We start from the raw sequence: 24637 nt of genomic DNA, 5'->3' as shown, positions 1-24637 counted from the left end.
GGGCATCCTCAAGCAGATTATTTCCCTTATGAGTATTGAAGGCAAACCTTTGGGCACTGTTCCTACAGTAGGGTGACCATATTTTCTAAACCAAATTTGGGGACACACAGGGTGGGAGCACTGCAAAGTAGCCAGGACGGAAAATGTAGATTGTGCAGCGTAGCGAGGCAAAAAATTTTAGTAGCCTATATTTTAACAGTTGTACATATACAGTACAAATGCAAAACAAATGTGCATATAATTACTGCGGATGTGACATCACACTACTGAAGCACATTCAGGCACTGTTTATAAATGATACAATAACAGTGCTCAGTCCGTTGACCAGAAACTGTGATTATGTCTAACGGTATGATATGCATATATTCCAATGAATATGGCTCTAGTCTATTCGGGGACGAGTTTTGTGAATCGGGGACTCTTCTGGGGACATTGTTTGCCCGGGGACACAGTACCTCATCTGGAGACTGTCCCTGGAAAACAGGGGTGTATGGTCATCCTGTCTACAATAAATCAGACAAAAATTGACACTGAGCCAAAGAAACAGATTGAGAGAGGTGACTAAAAGCTTGGTCAACGAGGCAGATTTTAAGGAAAGTCTAAAAGGAATAGAGAGATGTTTAAAGGGGGAATTCTACTGTTTAGGGCCTAGACAGCTGAAAGAACAGCTGCCAGTGGCAGGACAAAGGGAGTGGGGGATACACAAGAGGCCAGAGTTGGAGGAATGCAGAGTTCTCAGGGTTGCAGGGCTGGAGGAGATTACAGAGATAGGGAGGGACAAGGCCATGAAGGGATTTGAACATGAGAATGAACTCACTAGACTGATATGACTTTAATAAGAACAGAAAATGCTGGAAGCACTCAGCAGGTCAGGCAGCATCTTTGTAGAGAGAAACAGAGTTAATGTTTCAGGTCATTGACCTTTCACCAGAACTGGAAAAGGATAGAGATGTAACAGGTTTTAAGCAAGTACAGAGGCAGGAAAAGGGGGAGGGGAGGAAAGAACAAAAGGGAACGTCTGTGAGAGGGTGGAAGTCAGGAGTGATTAAATGACAAAAGGGATGATGGGGCAAGGCAAAAGAAGGGTGGTAATGGGACAATAAAGAACCAAAAGATGGGTCTCAAGGAGCTGTAAATGGGACCAGCAGAATCATTACCAGCACCTGCTGTCCAAAAAAATGAGAGCAGTGGTTATGATCTAAAATTGTTGAACTTGATGTTGAGTTCGAAAGACTGTAAAGTGCCTCATCGAAAGATGAGATGCGCTTCTTCGAGCTTCATTGGAACAGTGTGATATGATTTTAAGTTTAGTTGCCTTTTTATTGCAAATGAACAAACCTACATATGAACTGAAGCAATGAAAAAAATATAGTGCATGTATTTGCCATCTTGTAAAACCAATGAAATGAGAAACTATGCATTCCTTCCAAGGATCATACAATGTTTAGTGTCAACTCGAGTTTATTTTGGCTTAGTTTAGTTCAAATTGCATATGCTATAACAAGTGTTCTTTATGCGGCATACCTAACCCCTATAAGCTACATTAATACATTTGTACATCTGTTTGGATGCAATTCATTTATCCCTTCTATAAATGTTTAATTTGAAGTCTATCACAATCCCATAGGAACCTTGTAGTGAATGTAGAGACACACATTCTTCCATTATTTTACATCACACCAAATACCACTAAATGTTGTCATCTATTGCCCATATCATATTCTGAATTTGTACCATTATACAGATCATTTACTATAGTGTCTGTTCAATTCTCTGTATCATTATATGTGCTGAAAATCAGTACAAATATAAACTGGTGCACAATATGAAAAACTTCTGTGGATACAAAACAAAAAAGTCTCTCATAAATAGTCTTTTAAAAATGAACAGAAAACGATAAAGGCATTTCTAAGACTGACCAGAGCCTCTTAATCTTCAAAGAATGCAGTTAGGGAAGATCAGCCTCTCTGTATTTTACTCATTTTTTACATTCCTCCGTTGTGCTATCAATAGGATGCTATATTTTTCCAAAGCAAAGCACCTTTAAGAATGAAAACTAAGGAACTAAATTGCAAGCACTGAGTTAACAACTGAATAGAAGTAAGTGCATGTTATTCCAACTCATTAGCTAATGGATTTCTGAACTCAAAGTGTTTGTGACATAAAGGACAAGTGAAAGATCAACTCAGAGTAATCCCATAATCCTCTTCTTTACTACCAAAATGTATAAAATACTAGAACATAGATTGCTAAATGCACACCCATGTGGTTTCAAACACAATGTCATTCTAAAATGTACGTAAGAACATACGAAATAGGAGCAGGAGTAGCCCTACTCTCTGTTTTCTGTCCATTAACCAATCCTCAATCCATGCTAGTATATTACCCCCAATCCCAATTTTGTTTAATAACCTCTTGTGTGGCACCTTATCGAATGCCTGCTGAAAATCCAAATACACCACATCAACTAGTTACCCCTTATCTATTTTGCTAGTTACAACCTCAAAAAAACTCTCTAACAGATTTGTCAAACATGATTTCCCTTTCATACATCTGTGTTGACTCTGCCTAATCCTATTATTATTTTCTAAGTGCCCTGTTATAAATGTGGAGGAACACAAACTATATTGAACTCTTTCTATAAGCCTACAACTGAGAGCTATAAAAAGTGTTACAGTGAGCAATACGTTACCAAGATAAAATATAATAGCAAAATACTGCGGATGCTGGAAATCTGAAATAACAACAGAAAATGCTGGAAATACTCAGCAGGTCAGGCAGCATCCGTGGAGAGAGAAACAGAGTTAACGTTTCAGGTCTGGGACCTGTTGTGTCTCCTTGTGTTCTTATTACTATGTAATACAGACACTTTTAACTCATTTAGTTTACGACTTTCACTCAGTTGTATTTTTGCTTTTATGATGTTGCTGCCGCATGGTGCGGAGTGATACAAGATGTCCAACCTTGCACTGCGCACTGCCTTTCACAGTGTGCCACATAGCAATAAAAATACACTAACCAAAGTAGTTCCATATAATGATGTAACAAGTAGTTCCATTTAACGATGTAATAATATAACGATGTAACATCCCTCTTTCTCAAAAAACTAAAACATGAATTTTTTTTTTTTTTTAAATATTATATAATTTAATTTAAAAACTATTATATCTAAACTATTATTATCAAATACAAAGACTCGTGAGTTTTCTTTTCTTATTCGCGATATCGCTCAGGTGGTTGGATATTGTCCCTCCATCTTGTGGATTTGGTGGTGACCACTCCTCTCTGCGGTGTTTTGGTGTGTTCCGCTCTTGTTGTTGTTGTTGCTGTCGCACTTGGAGTTGGAGTGTGCATGCTCATGGTTGTTTGATTTGTGGCGCTTGTTTCTGGCATTGTACTGCTTGTGGTAGCTGGTGTTGTCAATGTTGCTGAAGTTGTCTGCTGCTTAACCAGTTCAGGTGAAGGTCTGATGTGGAGTCTGTTCCGTCTGTATTGGTTACCAGGTTCAGTCTCTACGAAGTAGGATCTTGGAGTATCAGCTTTTCCAATGACCTTGGCTGGATTCCAGGTTTTCAACACCGGGTCTTGCACATGCACTGATTGCCCATTCAGCAATTCTGGTAGCATCTTTGCATGTTTATCGTAATGTTTGCTCCCTACGACTTGTGCTTCTGCCAGCTTCTGTCTGAAGTCCTCCTGGTCCTGGGGAGGATGTATTTTTGCTGGTAGTGTAGTCTTAAACTTCCTCCCATTCAGCAATTCTGCAGGTGATTTCATGTCTGCTTTCAGTGGTGTTGATCTGAGTGATAGGAGGGCAAGGTCTTGGTCTTCCCCCATCTCACTGCTTTTGATGAGAGTTCTCTTGACAGTCTGGATCTGTCTTTCAATGAACCCATGTCCCCTTGGGAAATGTGGGGATGAGGTTACTATTTTGAACCCATACTTTTCTGCCAGAGCTCTGAATTCACTCGATGTGAACTGGGTTCCATCGTCACAGATTACCTTTTCCTGGATTCCTTGTTTAGCAAACAAGCTCTTTGCAATTCTGGTGGTAGTTGTGGCTCTCAGATCTTTCATCCTTCTCACAAAAGGAAACTTGGAATAGTAATCTGTCACTATGAGATACCATTCTTGATTGCACATGAAGAGATCTGCCCCAACAGTGTGCCATGGTCTTGACGGTATTTCACTAGGTATCATCTCCTCTTTCTGTTGTGTATTTCTGTATTTCTGGCATATACCACATGCAGAAACCATCTGTTCGATATTTTTGTACATGCCTATCCAGTATACAGCTGATCTGGCTCTCAGCTTGCATTTCTCCATTCCCATGTGGCCTTTGTGTATTAGATGGAGAAGTTCTGTCTGCATCGTCTTTGGCATGATGATCCTCGATCCAGCAAGGAGAATACCGTCTTCTATTGCGATGTCGTCTCTAATCGTCCAGTATTGATGAATTGTCGCCTGTACCTGCTGGATTCTCTCCGGCCACCCCTGTATCACTTGTTGTGTGAGTAGTTGCAATTCCTCATCTTTGCTAGTCTCATCTCTGATTTGACTGAGCTTTGTAGGGGTAACACTCACTAGGTGGTGGATTTTTACTGTTAGACCCTCCACCTCGTGTTTCTCATATGGAGACAATCGAGACAACGCATCTGCTAGCACCATTTCCTTTCCTGGCTTATATTTAAGCGTGAAGTCGTAGCTTTGGAGCCTTAGAAGTAGTCTTTGCAGTCTTGTAGGTGCTTTGCACAGATTCTTCTTGTAGATCTGTTCTAGTGGATGATGGTCACTCTCTATTATAAACTGCCTTCCATACAGGTATGTATGGAATTTCTTGCATCCGTACACTACTGCTAATAGTTCTCTTTCTATGTTGGCGTATCTCATCTCGGCTGACGTCAAGGCCTTTGATGCGAAAGCTATTGGCTTTCCTTCCTGCACAAGAGCTGCCCCTAGTCCTCTGGTAGAAGCGTCTACTTGTAGAGTGACTGGTTTTCTTCTGTCATAATATGACAGACTTGTTTCTTTGCACAATTCTTTAAGTTGTTTGAAATTCCTTTCATGTGATTCAGACCACTGGTATTCGGCATCTTCTTTCATTAGCTCTCTGAGATTTGTTGTATGTTCCGACATGTTTGGGATGAAAGAACTCATGTATTGGACCAAGCCGCGGTAACTCCTCAGCTCTTTCTTATCTTTGGGTGGTTTCATTTCAGCAATCGCCGCAATATTCTCAGGACTTGGCTTGACTCCCTCTGGTGTGTAAATCATACCGAAGAATTGGCATTCCTTGACTTTAACTATGCACTTATCGGCATTTAACTTGATGCCAGCCTTCCTGGTACGCTCCATGGCCTCATGTAGTTGCATATCATGGTCTCTTTCATCTGCTCCATAGATCTGAATATCATCAGCTATTCCTATAGCTCCTCCACAGCCTCTGTATGTCTTGTCTACTTTCTGTTGAAAGATAACGTGACTGACCTTTAACCCGAATGGTAGCCGCAGGAATTTGTAATACCCAAATGGTGTGTTGAATGTTGTCAGTGTTGTTGATTCATCATCCAACTTCACGTTCCAATATCCATTTCTGGCATCGAGTTTTGAGAAAACCTTGGCTCCTGCCAATGATGGCATAATCTCCTCTAGCGTTGGGATGGGATAGTGGTCCCTCTTTATCGCCTGGTTTAGATCTTTGGGGTCCAAACATATTCTGAGACGCCCGTTTAGCTTTTCTCGTATCACAATTGAGTTTACCCAGTCTGTGGGTTCAGTGGCCTTTACAATCACTCCCTGGGACTAGGGACAGGGTCACTGGCAAGGCTTAGAAGCTAAGCAAAGCCAGGCCTGGTTAGTACCTGGCAGGGGTGACCATCAGGGAAGACCAGGTGCAGAAGGTCACAGAAGGAGCCCCGAGAAGAGGCGGTTGGTGAGAAGGTCACAGAAGGAGCCCCGCGAGGGGCGGCTGGTGAGCAGGCCCAGGCGTTGGGCTGAAGATTGTCAGACAGGAGGAATGGTGGAAATGGAATGGCGGCGCGCACAGACGCAGCGGCTTTGCTTCTCCCAGGACGGTGCTATTTACGTTTAATGTTAATGTTATTTGTACTGGACTCATAGGAGCTTGCAAGATCACATTTCGTTGTTCATGTACTTGTGCATTGTACAATGACAATAAAGTTGAATTATTATTATTTTCTTCCATTTCCTTTAGCTCTCTTTCAAGCTTTGTCTTCAGCTCGATGGGTACTTTTCGAGGAGCATGGATAATGGGTTTTACCTCTGGATCGATGGTGATGTGGTATTGGAAATCTCCAAAACATCCCACTGTATCATCGAAACATTCCGGATACATGTCTATCAAGTTTTTTTTTACTCTTGATTTGTGGGCGATTCTCCAGCAGGGTGTTGCTGTCTATCCTCAGTGACGTTTCCTTCAGCTCGTGATTCACTGAGCTCAATCTCAACTTTTCGCAGCTGTTTAATCCCAGGATCGCTGGCCCCTCAGTGTCGGTGACATAGAACATGCAGTTGATGTTCTTTCTTTTATGTGTCCCTTTGACAAAGGTTATTCCGAGTTGTTTAATCTCACTCCCCCGTATGCTGTCAGCGTGACATTACCTGCCTTTAAACAACCCTTTTTCGGGTAGCCATCTTCTCTCAAGTTTTCAGGAACGATCTGCTGGTACAGTCTCAATGGGAGAATGTTGCTCTGAGCCCGTGTCCAGCTTCAACTTTAAGTTGATGGTTGTGGGCTGACCTTTGACCCTCTTTTCGATTTGGATGATGGTGTGCAATTCTCTCTTCGGAGTATTTTCCGCTCTGGACATCTCGTGAAGCTGTACCTTTATGATTTCGATGTTTAGTGTATTGTCATGACCATAATCATCATCATCCTGTTCATCCATGGCATGGATATTGTGTTTCTTTCTCTGGTTCTACCTTTGTTTTTGATGTATGTTCCTTCTTTCTTCGTTCTACACCTCTTTACCCAGTGGTTTAGTTTGCCACATGCATTGCAGCTTGTTCCATATGCTGGACATTTCCTCCTGTCTGTATAATCGTGCGGTCTTCCACAGTTTCTGCACGTTTCTCCCGTTGTCATGTGCATGTCTTTGTGTGTTGTACTTTTCTCTCACTGTTGTCCGTCTCAGAAGCCGTCCGCACGTCAGCCGTTTGAGAAGTCAGCGTTCTCATTTGCTGCTTCATGGCTTCATGAGCTCTCGCAGTATCTATAGCCTCTGTTATTTCGAGCTTATCTTTCCCTATCAGGGCTTTTTGTACCTCTGCATGCGCTGGCCCCCATATCAGCTGGTCCACAAGCCTTTCCTCCATTTCCTTAAATGCACACTTGCTGGCTTCATTTCTCAGCCTTGTCAGGAAATTGTCAGCTGTTTCACCGGATTCCTGTCTTGGACTCTGAAATTTGTATCTGTGTATACGGTGATTGGATTTAGGCTCTAGATGGTTGCTGAATTTCTCAAAGATTGTCGCAGGGTTTTCCTTTTCCTCTTCAGTCAAACTCCAGCTATTATACAAATCTAGACCTTTTTCTCCTGTCCACAACAGAATGTAACTAACCTTTTCTTCATTGGCAGTACCCTTCAAGAAGCTTTTGAATTCAAGGTCACATTTCTGTTTGAACTTGCGGAATGCCTCTACTATATCGTCGGCTTCCCAGTTCATGAGGGGTTGCATTTGCGCAGTCAGTGCAGCGGCAGCCGCCATCTTAGTTGCCCGTACGATTCACGCTCAATCACCACAGACACCGGCACTCACGATCAGCTCATATATTCACTTTTTGTCTTATTCGTAGTTCGTATGGCACAAGTTGTACTCACTTATACCGCTGCCACCATGTTGTGTCTCCTTGTGTTCTTATTACTATGTAATACAGACACTTTTAACTCATTTAGTTTACGACTTTCACTCAGTTGTATACTTGCTTTTATGATGTTGCTGCCGCATGGTGCGGAGTGATACAAGATGTTCGACCTTGCACTGCGCACTGCCTTTCACAGTGTGCCACATAGCAATATAAATACACTAACCAAAGTAGTTCCATATAACGATGTAACAAGTAGTTCCATTTAACGATGTAATAATATAACGATGTAACAGGACCCTTCATCAGAACTGGAAAAAGCTGGAGATGTAACAGATATTAAGCAGGTGCAGATACAGGGGGTGGTGGTTAGGAGGGGAGGAAGGAATTGAAAGAACATCCTGTACTTTTGTAAGAGGCAGGAAAGATAAAATGTTGCAAATGGGAGTGGCAAAAATCATACTGCATGAAAAATGGGGGCAGGGATAACTATCTGAAATTGTTGAACTCAATGTTGAGTCCGGCAGGCTATAAAGTGCCTAATCGAAAGATGAGGTGCTGTTCCTCGAGTTCACGTTGAGCTTCATTGGAACAATGTAATAGGCCGAGGACAGAGAGATCAGAGCGGGAGTGAAGCGGTGAATTAAAGTGACAGGCGACCAGAAGCTCAGGGTCACCCTTACGGATTGAACGGAGGTGTTCCGCAAAGCGGTCGCCCAATCTGCGTTTGGTCTCCCCAGTGTAGAGAACATATCGTGAGCAGCGAATACAGTATATTAAATTGCAAGAAGTACAAGTAAATCGCTGTTTCACCTGGAAGGGGTGTTTGGGGCCCTGGACAGTGGGAAGGGAGGAGGTAAAAGGGCATGTGTTGCATCTCCTGCGCTTGCACGGGAAGGTGCCAGGTGAAGGAGAAGGGCTGTTGGGGGTGATTGAGGAGTGGACCAGGGTGCCGCGGAGGGAGCGGTCCCTTCGGAATGCTGAAAGGGGAGGTGAGGGGAAGATGTGTTTGGTGGTAGAATATGTTACCGAGTATGTGTTTTGTTCAGTTTCTCTGTTAATGGGGCAATTTTCCAGTCTGTTTATTGTTAGTACGGTGAATTTTCCATTTCAGACTCTGGTTTGGAATTAAGGATTTTCTTCAAATATAATTTTCCCCTCGAGTACCTTAATGAGGGTGCATACCAGTTCTACAGTGTATTCCACATATTATTTTTATGTGGAACATTTACTGCAATAAATTGCACTACCTTTCCCCTAACTTAAAGCAAAGAGTATTAAAGGAAAAGGATATCAGAAAGACACAAGAGATGCAAAACAGAGCAGAAAAACAGAGAACTAATTTGAATTGTTTTTGGGCGTAGGCTTGCCAAACCTTCAGGATTGTCACAGCGTCTCCAGGAATTAAAGATTCATCTCTTGGACACTGCTGCGAGCAAACCAGGAGAATATTCATAGGGGCGTTAAAAAATGTGGGGTTCTTTTTCCATTTTCTTTGAAGACTTTTGTTTATTAGTTATAAAAATATTGGAGATGGGAAATAAAGGCTGTTTGACCGGGCGAGGTTGTTGGAGGTGCAAGATCATGTGATGAAACTCCAGTATTATGTCCAACCAATGTTGGCAACCCTAGTCAGACATCTGACGCATACTAAAACCTATTGTAATGCTTAAGAGTCTCCAAACCAAGCTACTGAAAAATCCACAGAGATAGAGTTTCTGTTTGCTTGATATGGAATGCAAGTTCATTCCCTGTAAAGTTTGTATGCAGGTTGGCAACACCCAGTGCTTAGGGGCCCCCAGGCATGCCCAGAGGTACTGCTGGAGCTTAAACAGATAACAATGTTGTATACTAGCACAGAACTTTAATGAGCTTCCCTCCACTTGTCCAGAAAAGACTGATCTACCTGTTGGGGGAATAGGTTTGCAGGGTTAGCTAGAGCTGAATAGGAAGAATTCTTGATTCCAGTGCCAAGTCCAATTAATGAGCCAGGCTGGCTGGTTAATCAACAGTGCCTTGGAGGAATGCATACCAGCCTGATTCAGGTAGCAGGTAACAGTTTGGCACAGAGAGTTGACTCGGTTTCAAATTTCCATCACCAGGAGTGTCAACTTGGTCCCATTTTGAATTTGAGGAGACACTTCTTGCCTTCCTCTCAAGGGGGATAGTCACTAGATGGTTATTCAATAACTGACAAATATGGGTTTGAGCCCTTGCGAGGTGAACAGCAGAAATCATGAATTCTTTATGAGTGGCATGGTAAGAAGTACAACTGTGACCACATTGTGCTCACCATACTTCTACCAGTTAGAAAGGTGGAGCTTCAGCATAATGTTACCCTCTTTATGACCAAATCACATGCACCTAACCCTGAATGTATAAGAACATAAGAAATAGGAGCAGGAGTAGGCCATTCAGCCCTTCGAGCCTGCTCCGCCATTCAATGAGATCATGGCTGATTTTCTGCCTCAACTCCATTCACCGGCCCTATCGCCATATCCCTTGATGCCCTCACTAGTCAGAAATCTATCGACTTCCGTTTTGAATATACCCAATGACTGAGCCTCCACAGCCTCTGGGGTAGAGAATTCCAAAGATTCACCACCCTCTGTGTGAAGAAATTTCTTCTCATCTCAGTCCTGAATGGCCTACCCTTTATCTTGAGGCTGTGGCCCCTGGTTCTAGACTCCCCAGCTACGGGAAACATTCTCCCAACATCCATCCTATCAAGCCCTGTAATAATTTTGTATGTTTCAATGAGATCCCCTCTCATTCTTCTGAATTCAAGGGAATACAGGCCTAGTTTACTCAATCTCTTCTCATACGACAGTCCCGCCATCCCAGGAATCAATCTTGTGAACCTTCGTTGCACTCCCTCTATGGCAAGTATATCCTTCCTTAAGTAAGGAGACCACAAAGTACACAGTACTCCAGGTGTGGTCTCACCAAGGCCCTATATAATTGGAGTAAGACTTCTTTACTCCTGTACTCAAATCCTCTTGTAATGAAGGCCAGCATACCATTTGCCTTCCTAATGGCTTGCTGCACCTGCACATTCACTTTCAGTGACTCATGTACAAGGACACCCAGGTCCCTTTGAGCATCTGCATTCCCCAATCTTTCACCATTTAGGAAATACTCTGCCTTTCCGTTTTTTCTACCAAAGCGGATAACTTCACATTTATCCACATTATATTCCATCTGCCATGTTCTCGCACACTCACTGAGCCTGTCGAGATCCCCTTGAAGCCTCTTCACATCCTCTTCACAACTGACACTGCCACCTAAGCTTTGTATCATCAGCAAATTTGGAAATGTTACATTTAGTCCCCTCATCCAAATCATTGATATAGATTGTGAATAGCTGGGGCCCAAGCACCAATCCTTGCGGTACCCCACTAGTCACAGCCTGCCACCCTGAAAAAGACCCGTTTATCCCTACTCTTTGTTTTCTGTCTGTTAACCAATTCTCAATCCATGCTGGTATATTACCCCCAATTCCATGTGCCCTAATTTTGTTCACCAACCTCTTGTGTGGGACCTTATCGAAGGCCTTCTGAAAATCCAGATACACCACATCTACCGGTTCCCCTTTGTCTACTCCACTAGTTACATCCTCAAAGAACCCCAATAGGTTTGTCAAACAGGATTTCCCTTTCATAAATCCATGTTGACTCTGCCCAATTTTACTATTAGTTTCTAAGTGCCCAGTTATTGCATCCTTTATAATAGATTCCAGCATTTTCCCAACTACTGATGTGAGGCTAACAGGTCTGTAGATCCCCGTTTTCTCTCTCCCTCCTTTCTTAAATAGCGGGGTTACATTTGCTATCCTCCAAGCTGCAGGAACCATTCCAGAATCTATAGAATTTTGGAAGATGACAACCAATGCATCGACTATCCCAATGGCCACCTCTTTCAAAACCCTAGGATGTAGGTCATCCGATCCTTGGGATTTATCGACTTATGTCCCATTAATTTTGCTAATACTGTTTTTTTACTAATAATAATTTCTTTAAGATCGCATACTCTCATATCCAGCCTTAGGGTAGCACTTGGCCTGTTTCTGTGCTGTAACATTCCATGATTCTATGGCTGTAACATAATTACATTGTTTAAAGTGAGCAGTGTAACCAGGGGCTGGAAAAATTTGACATTCACACAAAAAGCAGACCTGTTTCTAACTGGGGCATAGATCACTTCCTACAAGAGTTGGGTACCCTGTAATATAAATCAGGGTCACAGTGATCTTCTGAACTAGTTTTGATCGCCTAAAGGAGCCGGAAAGGAATTTTCCAGATTTTATTTTCTCTAATTGGCTTGGAGTTTTAGCCTCTCCTAGAAGATTACTTGCGGTTGGGTGGGTAGGCAGTGTTTTTACTGTGATGCATTAGGCATCGCAACTCTATGGGACATGCTAGATGAACCAGTGGATCCTTTCCTGTCTGTCATTTTCATATGTTCGTATTTGGCAAATATATGCGTAATAAAAGGGAATTTAAGTTATTTAGTCAACTTGAAGAAGTGGCTTTAGTCATAGGCCTTTATTCAGGGATTTTTTCCAGTTGCGCATTTTTTTTTTTTTTTTTGAGTTGTCAACTTTTTTGAGGCTGTTTGTCAGCTTTTCCACATTTTGTAGGTGGACATGAGTCTGAAGCATTTCCTAAGTGCGGGGTGTTGAAGTCTCCATTTATAATGAAAACTTCCCTTGTAAAACTTGTCACCCTGTAATTACACCCTCCCCCCAGTGGAGATGCTGCAGCACTATCAATAGCAGGAGGGCCTAATCAGAGCATGACAAGTTTACATAGGTAGCTTCCATTATGAAAGTAAATTTACAATCAAAATACAAAAATAAGAACAGAATGTATGACCTTCCCCTGAAGACTATATTGGGTCTTGACTCCCCATGCGTAATGCCATGGGAGATCGATGAGTAATATATTTAAAGTATTATGCTACAGCACCACTGGCAGGAGGGTGGAATTACAGTCCGACAAGTTTACATAGGCATCTGTGGAGAGAGAAACAGAGCTAATGGCTGCAATTTTCTCCTCGGTGTCGGGATGGGGGCGGGTCAGCTGGTTTCTGCGTTCCAGTTCCACCCCCAGCTGCCTCCGCTCCACAAACGTGATTTTCCCTTGATTGACCTTGTGAAGCCCGCCCTGCGGGCTTACCGGCCAATTAACAGGAAGCAAGTCTGATGATGTCATTTGATGATGCATCATCTGCCAGTTTCCTTAAAGGGACCATACACAATTTTATTTTGACAGTTGATTTTTCAGTGTTTGACAGCATTGAGGTGCTGAAAACACTGACAATCACTGCAGAAAGGTAAACTCTTGCACCCAGGCTCTCCAATGACTCCCTCCATAGGCTGGAATAGATGGCAGCTGCAGGTGAGATGACAGAAGCGATCTGTCACTGGTGAGAGAGGTTGTCCCAATGAGGTGGCACTGGACATACAGTTGAATTTAAAAACTTGTAAGCTAAAGAAATCTGTATATGTATTAAAATGCAGTAACCAACATTTTCTTTGCTCTGAAACTCACCATGTGCAACATTGCATCCTTGACACCACTTCTGCAGCTGTCATCTTTTCACATTAGACCAGACTCACAACACGCCACACTTTCCTGGCGTGTTGTCTGGACGTCGTGAAACCCGACGCAGAAGCTGAAAAATCGAAAAACAGCCTGAAGACTACTGACAAGTACCTGGTAATAGACAGCTAATTGCATTTAATCCATTTCCCGCCGCTAGGTGTCAGGTCCATTTGCAAATCGAGGACCTGACACTTGGGAAGGTTGTTTGGAGGCGGGTTGACGGCGGGGTCGAAACCCGCCGTCAATCAAAACGACTTTAACCTCTGAGCCGCCTCCAAACCCGCCCGCTGAGCGCCGGCAAAATCGCGACCAATGTTTCAGGTCGATGACCTTTCATCAGAATGCTGTCCTGACGAAAGGTCATCGACCTGAAACGTTAGCAACTGTGGAGAGAGAAACAGTGTTAAGTATTTCCAGAATTTTCAGTTTTTATTTCAGATTTCCAGCAAGCATCTGCAGCATTTTACTATTGTATAAGTTTACATAGGCAATAGTCATTATAAAAGGTGGACATAGAAATTTGTAATGATTAAAGTTTACAGGAAATCCATGCTGATGTAAGTTTTTTTTTAATATATTGTGGTAATAATATCAAATATTACATAAAATATAGGCAGAATGCATGACTTTTAAATGGGGACTGAATTATTGTGTATGCAGCCTTTTATAATGGCCCAGAAATTAGGTATGGGGGCTTGCCGCGCGTGCAAGCCCCCGATGTGCACTCACCCGGTGCGCCGACATCTGAAGCCTGGGCCTGCTTGGAATTCCTGTCACTGGCCTGGTTCAGATGTCGGCGCGCTGTGCTTGCCTGATCCAGCGGCGTAGTTAGTTCGATGTGCCAGCTGGGATCAGGTGAGCACTGTGCAGCCAATCAGGGGAGGGGAAACTTCATTCATGAGTTTGATAGTAAGAACTGTCAAACTCATGAAAAGTACGGGCGCCCAAAAGACTAGTTTAACTTTAAATAAGTTTTAAAAAACATCCCAATAATTAAATAAACTATAAATAACTTTAAAAAACTATTTTAAACAATTAACCAAATTTTTGAAAAAAATAATTTTTTTTTTTTAAATCGGGTCTAAAACTACACTTACCTTACTGTAAAGTCCTTAAAAACAATAAAGCTGTGGAAAAAATGTTATAATTTTAAGTAATAGACCACTTACCTTAAAGAATGAAGTCCTTACGTCTCCTTTTTAGAGGCCCTTACACACGCGCAAACCTGTGGGAAAAAAGGAATTTCAGCGCGCACGTGCAGACTCCTGCGCGCACGCGTTCGTCCTAGGGGACAGGAAATGCCGGTTTTCCGCGCATGCGCTGTGCATGCTGAAAACCGGCACTTCCATCGGGCCCACACGTGAGTACCCCGTCCGTACTCACACGTTGGGCCCGGAATTATTGGGCCAATAAATCCCCCAACCTGTAACCCCTTTCCCCTGAAGACATTGTTTGCAAACGACCCCTGTGCAGTACCACAGGAGTTTGAAACCTGATTCTCACTTCTGTGTGGAAACACCCTTTATAAATTAAGGCTTACAGTTAAATATCCAATCAAAGAAAACATCAAAATTTAAGCTTTCTCCCCGGTTGGTATTAGGTGACCATTGGTGGTGGATGGAGTGTTGACCACACCTTGGCTCCGCCGGCCAGCAATGGGTGCAATGCGCTCTCGGGCCACCGGGCGGCGCTGTGACAGCCTTGCGTTGTGAGCAGTAGCGGGCGGGGCGACGTCACTTCCGGGTGTGTTTTCCGGCTGGAAGTGTCTGGAAAATGGCGCTGCTGATGGAGCCGATCCGGCTGGACAGGGGTAAGGTCTCTCCGGCCTGAATGAACCCAGCTTTAATAACGCGGCGACTGGGAATATGCCGGCTGCCCGCCCGCTGACGGGCCCTGCCGCAGTGCGGGGTGGTGATATGATCGGCCGGGGCTAATGCTGGTGACAGCTCCTGGCGTTTTACAGCCAGCCTGAAGGCGGCTGGCGGTCAGAGTGCTTCATCAACTGTAATCTGCGTGAGGCGCGCTAGGTGGCGCACTGTCTGAGCAAGACAAAGGCATTTGTTGAGTTCCTTGTATCTGCTTGTTAACGTCTCGGGGTGCTTCACACACACACAGGATTATTTGTGAAGTGCACTAAGCCCTAAGCTCTGGAATTCCCTCCCTAAACCTCTCCGCCTTTTTCCTCCCTTCAGACGCTCCTTAAAACCTACCTCTTTGTCTAAGCTTTTGACCATCTGCCCTAATATCTCCTTAAAGCCTTCCTCTTTGACTAAGCTTTTGACCATCTGCCCTAATATCTCCTTAAAGCCTTTCTCTTTGACCAAGCTTTTGACCATCTGCCCTAATATCTCCTTATGCGGCTCGGTGTCTAATTTTGTTTGATAAGGCACCGTGGGAGGTTTTACTATGTTAAAGGCGCTATGTAAATGCAAGTTGTTGTTGGGCAAGCACAGCAGCCACTCTGAACCAGCACCGTCCCATCAAATAGCAAAGGGCCGAACAACAAGTCAGCCTGGGTTTTCAGATCCTCATCCTTGCTTTCAAATCCCCTCCATCGCCTCGCCCCTCCCAATCTCTCTAATCTCCTCCAGCCCCACAACCTTCCGAGACCTCTGCATTCCTCCAATTCTGACCTCTTGTGCATCCCCAATTTTAATTGCTCCACCATTGGCAGCCGTGCCTTCAGCTGCCGAGGCCCTAAGCTCTGGAATTCCCTCACTAAACCTCTCCGCACCTCCTGCTTTAAGATGCTCCTTTTAACCTACCTCTGACCCAGCTTTTGGTCCTCTGCTCTAATTATCCTCATGTGGCCCAGAGGGTGGTTGGAATCTGGAACTCACTGCCTGAAAGGGTGGTAGAGGCAGGCACCCTCACAACAATCAAGAAGCATATAGATGAGCACTTGAAACACCATAGCATACAAGGCTACGGACCAAGTGCTGGAAAATGGGATTAGAATAGATGGGGCTTGATGGCTGGCGTGGACACGATGGGCCGAAGGGCCTCTTTCTGTGCTGTATAACTCTATGGCTCGGTGTCAAACTTTGTTTGATAACGCTCCTGTGACGCGCCTTGGAATGTTTTACTACGTTAAAGGTGCTATATAAATACAAGTTGTTGGATATCGTTCAGGAAGGAATCTTGGCCAAAACACCTAGAGCTCCTTGCTCCTCTTGGAATCCTGTGCTGCAATATTTTTAACTTCCACTGGAACAGGCAAATGGGCTGTCTCATTTGAAGGGTTGCACCTTTGACCGTGCAGCATTCCGAACCTCAGTACTATAGATTGCTTTTTTTTAAAACTTGCGTTTTCTGGGTGAAAATAAAGGGACAAAATTGTTACAAAACAAAAACTTGCTGGTCAAATATAGTTCATTTTAATATAAAATTAGGAAAACACTGGCCAATATATATACAATCATTTTTTATTTTGCGTGGGGGAGGGTTTGGAGGTATCAGCCCTGCTTATGAGTGCAATTCCCAGTGTGAGTTTTAAACCCCAAACCTTCTGACCCAGAGACCAGGAGCTTAGCTAGGGGAACTGATTACTAAAGAGAAATATTTAATGTCTTTATATAATGGGGGTGTGAGAAAGCGATGTTTTGCTCTGGCTTCTGACAGGCTATGCAAATTCTGGAAGGGAAGAATTGTATCACGGGATTTGAAAAGGAGACCGTATGAGGTAAGCATCTAGTTGGCACTTTGTATATGCTGTGAACTTGGTCTGTAAAGGATAGCTGCTTTTGGAAAATGTGGTGATCAACTAGGAGAACAGAGTAACTGATGCATCGGTTATGAGGAGTGGCATGCCTGTTAGAAGAAGTTTGGGAAGGGCATATATGCTGTACAGTTATAGATTGGTAGCTTGGAAAATGATGGAAATGGGCTTTTGCTGGAAAAATACCAGGTAGAAACTAAAGCTGAGATGGCGAGACTGCATATGCAAAGACCTGAAAGCAAGAGTGATAGCTTATGATTATAACATTCCTCGGGTAGAACAATGTCTGAGTGCTTTACAAGGGACAGAGAAGGACATTGAACGCAAAGCAGGAAAATTAGGAAAAGAACCAAAAGAAGAGGGAGATTTTGAAGGAAGGAAAAAATTTAAGTAATTGGTTTTGGGATTAACACAATAGTAAGGAAGGATATTAGCTCTGACGATGTGGAATCTGTATAGGTAGAGCTGAGAAATACCAAGGGGCAGAAAACATTAGTGGGAGTTGTACACATACCCCCAAACAGTAATGCTGAGGTTGGGGATGGCATTAAATGGGAAATTAGACACGCATGCAATAAGGGCAAAGCGGCTATCATGGGTGACTTGGACAGGTTGGGTGATTGGGCAGATGCAGTATAATGTGGATAAATGTGAGGTTATCCACTTTGGTGGCAAAAACAGGAAGGCAGATTTTTATCTGAACGGCAATAGATTGGGAGAAGGGGAAGTGCAACGAGACCTGGGTGTCCTTGTGCACCAGTCGCTGAAGGTAAGCATGCAGGTGCAGCAGGTAGTTAAGAAGGCAAATGGTATGTTGGTCTTCATAGCGAGAGGGTTTGAGTACAGGAACAAGGATGTCTTGCTGCAGTTGTACAGGGCCTTGGTGAGACCACACCTTGAGTATTGTGTGCAGTTTTGGTCGTCTTATCTGAGGAAGGATGTTCTTGCCATGGAGAGAGTGCAGCGAAGATTTACCAGACTGATACCTGGGATGGCAGGAATGATGTATGAAGAGAGATTCGGTCGATTGGGCTTGTACTCGCTGGAGTTTAGAAGAATGAGAGGGGATCTCATTGAAACTTATAACATTCTAATAGGACTAGACAGACTAGATGCAGGAAGGATGTTCCCGATGGTGGGAGAGTCCAGAACCAGGGGTCACAGTCTAAGGATAAGGGGTAAACCATTTAGGACTGAGGTGAGGAGGAATTCCTTCACCCAGAGAGTGGTGAACCTGTGGCACACTCTACCACAGAGGGCGGTGGAGGCCAATTCATTAAATATATTCAAGAAAGAGTTAGATATATTTCTTAAAGCTAAAGGGATCAAGGGATATGGGGAGAAGGCAGGGACAGGGTACTGAATTTGGATGATCAGCCATGATCTCATTGAATGGCGGAGCAGGCTCGAGGGGCCGAATGGCCTACTCCTGCTCCTACCTTCTGTGTTTCTATGGGCGAGAGCCCCAAACATTAAGGAAGTATAGACTGCAGGATCAGCCTCTGATGTTTCAGGAGAAGGAGCGAGTAGCAAACAGTAATAACTTGTGTTACCCGACAGGCCTGCCTTCACCTGTTTCATTGTGAAACTAAAGCTGCATCTGGGTCTCAGTCTTGTCTGTAATTTTGCAAAGTTGTGTTCCTTCCTGTTTAACTGAGCTCATCTCTTTTGTAACTGGTTTTGTTCAAGAATGTATCTCCTATCTGTACAGTCAGCAGATGTCAGTTGGGTTATGTGACTGTCTGCATGTACTAACTCTGGTTAACTTCACCTGTCCATGATGCCTGTGTTAGCCATTTTTTGTTTGTGTCTTCAAAACCTACAATTTTGAACTCTAGGATGCTGCCAAGAAATAGGTTTGGGCATCATCGGTGTACTTGGGAAGCTGGCCCCGTGCTTGTGGATATTGCTGCCAGGCCACAGCATATGAATAAGGAATTATAAGGGGTTAAGGTTGCAACTTTGGGAACACTGCCGATGATTCCACTGGCACAGAAAGGGAAGCCATTGGAGGACATGTTCTGACTCTGTTGGGGCAGGTGGAAATGGAACCAGGAGAGTAAAGAACCATAGAGGTGGACCACATAGACGCTTGAGGTTGAAGTAGTTGAATGTTACCGAGAGATCAAGGCTGAGGAGGATGGATGTCACATTGCAGTCCCACAGGATGTTGTCAATTACATTGACCCATCTCGGGACAAAGGCCAAATGAAAGGAGTCAAATAGAGAGTGGAGGGAGTCAAACAAGGAGTGCTGGGAGAGATGAGCATAGAGTTCAGTGCTGGTGATGTCTTTGAAAGAAAGACTTGCATTTATATAGCGCCTTTCACGACCACGACCGTAAGCGCTTTACAGCCAATGAAGTACTTTTTTTGAAGTGTAGTCACTGTTGTAATGTAGGAATTGAGGTTGAAGTTGGGTCAGTATTTCAAGAGGACAGGGTTTGAAGGTAGGACTTTAAGAGTTGGGTAATAGTTTACTGAAGGAGGTTGCAGTGCTTTGAGTTGTTGCGGTAAGGAGCTCAGTGAGGAAGGTTCAAGGGAGCAGGTGGTGGATCTTGTGGATGAAATTATCTGATGTGGAATGTGAGGAGTTGACTGTGGATGAAACTAGACTGTTACGGGGTGGAGGCAGGAACAGCGCGACTGGAGAGGAAGAACAACCCAATCATACACCCTCAGTTTAGAAAGGAAATGGTCCATGAGCTCCTTGTATCAAATCGGACATAAAAACCTTATCATGTGCCAGAAGGGAGGGCAGAGGGGGCAGGAACGATCTATCAGAGGTGCTGTCTTTCAGATGAGTCCTTAAACCGTGGTTCTGTCTAGCTCCTCGGGTGGACACACAAGATCCCACGATACTAAAAGCAAGGGAGTTCTCTATGTCCTGGGTAGTATCTGTCTGTCAATCAACATCACTAAATCAAATTATCTGGTCATTTATGTCTTGGCTGTTTGTGGGACATTGCGCACAAATCAGCTGACGTGTTTCCCTCTTTTTTTTTGACTATTTTTCAAAAAGTACTTAATTGGCTGTGACATGCTTTGGCCCATCAGGAGGACGTTAAAGCTGCTGTATAAACTCAAGTCTTTCTTTTTGTGAAGCAGAAAATACCATTAATTATTTGGAACAGATTGGCGGCTGCAAGTGAATAAGGAAGAGGTGTAGGCTGGTGTGTTGTCTGTGTTAACTCAATAGAATGAGTTAAATTAACAGTGGACTGCTGCTTCTAACTCTGTCAGGACACTAGTTGAATTGGGATTAGCAAAAGAACTGAAAACAAACCTAACGAGGTTGTCGCCAGTGCATTCCAGATCATACAATAAAGTTCGCCATAACAGCAAAACTAAAAAGCATGATCCTACAGTTTAAAACATGTAGGCCTGGAAAATGTTCCCTGTAATATTTTTTTGGGTGCGCGGCCCATTCAAATTTTTGCGCTTGGCCGGTTATTTCAAGTGAAGAGTCGGCTGCGTGGGAGTTCCAGACCGCTGCGTGGCCGTGCAGCTTAAAGGGAACGTTGGGCCCAGATTTTTCAGTAATAATAACGGGGTGGGTATCAACGCTCACTGTTATTTCGGGGTAAATCGGACAGCAACTTCTGGCTTCCGCACATGCACAGTTATACGTGGAAATCTGGCAGTTGCTGTCAGAGATATCCCACTCCTCCGCAGCATGTGTTGTTGCAGTCCTCGCTGAAGGACTCGACATTGAAATGACTAACCGTGAACTTGAGGTACTTGCCCACTAGTTCTGCACTAAAAACGGCTGGTGCATTCAGGAGTAAATGAGGTTTTAATGGTGTGATAAGTGATGGTTACTGCTGGACGATCTGGCTCTGAAAAAATTAATTTACAACTGTGGAGTCTCATTCCCTCAGAAGAAAATTGGTGTTGGAAATTTGAAAAAAAAATTAAAATTAAAAAAAAAAAAAAAAAATCTCTCCCTTAATCCCATCTGTATTTCCCAATCTTTATTCCACTTTCTGTATCTCATTTAAATCTAATTTATATTTCCTGCTTTATACTTCCTGGTTTGAACTCTGCGTGTCTCAGTGAGGATTCTTCAATCTGATTGGCGGAAAAGCCTCGCTGTTACTTGACAGACACCACAGATCACCTGTAGAGGGTGCCGCGCTGGAGAATTAGAGGAAATCTATTCTGAGAAGCCCACAAAAATTCTGTGGTCAGCTGTCAGCGAGGTGAACGGCAAGCGCCATTCCTTCACTGCGGACAACAAAATCCGAGCCACAATATTTCTGTTTCCAAAATAGTACACAGCAGTCAGACTTGGAAAGTGAGGGTGACAATGAAGACATAAGAACCAAGCACTGATACTGCTGTAAAGAGAGAGTACTATACTCGCAACCGTAAAAATACAGCTGTCCACTGAATTGACAACAATAACATTGTTGCTGTCATTCTGTAAGTTTATACATCACCATACAGTCCAAAATTTTGTGTACAAAGGGCTGTTTCTAGAATCTGACACCCAGCCATATAGTGATGTGCTACGATTGTAATTTAGTGTAAATTGAGACTTTCCACAAAATTGTACTGATACCAGCAGAAAAATCTTCTACGGTGACCAAGGTTGAGTTACTTGAAGCTAGTTCCTATCCATGTTTTTGGACTTTGAAGTTACAGACTTAATAAAATTAGGATGGACATTAGACTTGAATGTCAGACTTGAAGTCAAAGGACACTTTTAATTTGTGATTGTATTAACTTTTACTAATTTGTAACTGGAACTAATAATAGGATTTTTTTTTAAAATAATTAATTGATATAGCATGGAAGTTGAAATTGCACAAAGACCGACAAGCTATTTTTTGTAGATATCTTTCACATTTGTTCTGTACCTAGAGATTTGATGAATCATTGTCCTGAAATGACACGGTGGGCTGCTAGCAAACACTTTATTGTTTGAAGTTCCTCTGTTGTTATAGCAAAAGTGTTAATCCATTTCAAATAAATGGGTATGGCACCTGTGAAAGTAGCAGCGGAATTTCAGGCAAATGTCTGCACCACTGTCCCATGGCATAATTTTAGGGCCTATATCTTTTTTTACTTTCCACTCCTAATTAGCACTATACAATACAAATATACAGTGGGATAAACTTTCTCTACTTTCCCATGTCCGCTACTTAAACATGTACTTTGGAAGGCAGTAATGTATTTGCAATTCCGACTGTCTTGAGGCACTTCACACAGTGGCTGGCCAAGAATAGAAACATACAGAAAATGTGCAAAAGGTGTAAAGTCTGTAGGTTGTGCAGTAAATAACTTCAGAGACTTTAGAAGTACAAACAAAACAGGTCTTTACTATTCAGAGGTCTGGGCGATTTCTGATCTAGTTAACGTATCACAACCCTTATATACTGGTGTGGTCACTATCGGTATTACAGTATACATGAGCCAATAAATAGTGCCACCCTAAAGTAGTGCTCTTAAAGGCGAACGGTCACATTCTATAGTTCCCTTAAAGGTAAACGGTTACATACACAACACTCCTCCCTTCCTAGCTTATTACTTACAGAATCCCGTTAAACATACAATCTTCAATTTTATATAAACAGTTTGCAGATATACTCTCGATGGAGTCAACGTCATATAACAATTTACAGATATACTCTCGATGGAGTCAACGTCATATAACTTCATGTTTAACATAACATAATAACATATATATCTTCATGTCAAAACAGATCACAGATTCAGTCTCTGTGGAAAACAGTTCATAGATTCAGTCTCTGTGGTGTAGTCGGTTCACATTGCTGGAGTGACTCATTCAATAGTCCTTCCATGGGTTTAACAGTTTGAACTTCCGAACTGAATTGGCTCCGTTCGGAGGGACCACGTGTGTGATCTGGTAGAGGTAATAATGGTTCAGATGGGTCATCTTCTGTTTCGACTTTTCCTTTTCTGCTTCTTGGAGACTCTCTGGGCTCCACTGTCAGCTGCATGCGCAGTTCCTCCTTCTCTTCCTCCTTTTTCCGTAGTAGAGCCACCTTCTCCCGATGTTCCGTAGACTTTCGGTGCTCCTCCATGATTTCTGTATGGTGGGAGTCGAAGTTACAAGTTGGGCAGGACAGGACATAGTAATATTCGGAGTCGTCCTGAGCTAGGCCAGCGAGAGGGTCTTCTATGTCCTCCCTACCCAGCTGGACGTCAGCCAGCTTTTGTTCCAAATCCAGACATCTTTCCTGAAGAGACTTCTTCACGTGTTCCGCTTCCTCTAACTTTTTCTGGGCTTTCAGCAAGTTGTTTACTAATGACCTCATTTGTGATTTTAATACTTCAACTTCCTTTGGAGATTGATTGATCGGACTATTCAATCCCTCTACCGGAGCAGTTGTTTCAGCGTTCTGTTGTTCAACCTTGACATGAGTCAGCGTACTTTTGGTATCTAAGGGTTGCTCTGCTGCCATCTTCTCAGTCTGTGTTGCAACCTCGGCTATTTCAATAACTTTTGAGAGCTCCAAACCCTTCTCCTCTGACGATTTAAGCTCATGTTCATGGCCCATTCTTACGGTCTCTGTGTTTCTTACAGTTCCCTTTTCTTCCACTGCAAAGATTTCCAGTTGCATCTGTTCTTCAAGTCGTTGGACCTCGGCCATTGCCGCTTCATATTTATTTTGTGTTTCCTTTAATAATTTAACGAGTTCTTGGACATCCTGTATTCCCTGTTCTGGTATGTCTTCCACCACTAATTTTTTTCCTATGGATTGAATCCCTAACGATGAGTCAGCCTTGGCCTGAAGCTCATCAAACATTTCCTGCAGACTTTGTAATTCTTGCTTATGGTCAACCTTTAGTCGTTCATGTTCAACCTTTAGTTGCTCATATGCTTTCACTAACACGAGCTTTTCGGAAGTTGCCAAGTTAACCCCTTCCAGGATTGTAGTCCGAGCCTGTTCATACTGTTCTTTCAACTCGTTACACTCTGCTTGCAACAAGTCGTAGAGGTGAACTGGAATACCATCCTGACTTCCTGAAGATTCCTCTTCCTTTGGATCGTTCTGTGTATATTCTAGTTCCTGAACAGCCTCAGGGAGATGTGATTGGTACTTGGCCACGATGGCTCTATGGTCGCTCTCTGCTTGAGCGAGCTGTCTCTGTTGTCTTTCCAGGGACTCCCATTCGGTGTCCCAGAACTTTTTCACCTTTTCCATCTCTTGTAGGAGACGGGCACTCAACTGTTCTAATTGTCGTTGTACTTTGACATAACGTTGAGTTCTAGCCCGGTGTTCCTCCGTAATGCATATGTCTGTAGCTTGAACAGACTCAGAATTCTCTGTCTTTATGCACGCCATCGATTTCCCAACCTTAGTCCGTGAGTTCATGTTAATCTTGTTTTTCATACATAAGCTGGACTTATCGTCTTCCGGCTCGGAGTCTGAGCTGCTTGTCTGCACCGAGTCCTCACTCGTCATTGCTTGTCGGTAGTGCCATTCCATGTCTATTTTCTTGATCCACTCCCGTCCCA

At 43.3% G+C, this 24637-nt stretch overlaps 1 protein-coding gene across 2 annotated transcripts in view; it reads left to right on the top strand.

The window, feature by feature from the left end:
- Positions 1 to 15104: 15104 nt before the first annotated feature.
- Positions 15105 to 24637, top strand: part of lin7c (lin-7 homolog C (C. elegans)) — a 30712-nt gene continuing 21179 nt past the window's right edge. The window contains exon 1 of one of the 2 annotated variants that reach the window (XM_086008118.1): positions 15105 to 15241. In XM_086008118.1, the coding sequence (XP_085864244.1) occupies positions 15205 to 15241 (37 nt within the window). In that variant the 5' untranslated portion in view covers positions 15105 to 15204. The remainder of the gene's footprint in view (positions 15242 to 24637) is intronic. The other variant, XM_086008119.1, reaches the window with a different exon arrangement.

Source organism: Somniosus microcephalus, chromosome 15 (genome assembly GCF_052327205.1).
Source record: "Somniosus microcephalus isolate GS21.2 chromosome 15, FLI_Smic_1.0, whole genome shotgun sequence".
Lineage (NCBI taxonomy): Eukaryota > Metazoa > Chordata > Chondrichthyes > Squaliformes > Somniosidae > Somniosus > Somniosus microcephalus.
Note: the sequence above shows the minus strand (reverse complement) of the source record. Positions and strands in the feature narration are given on the sequence as shown.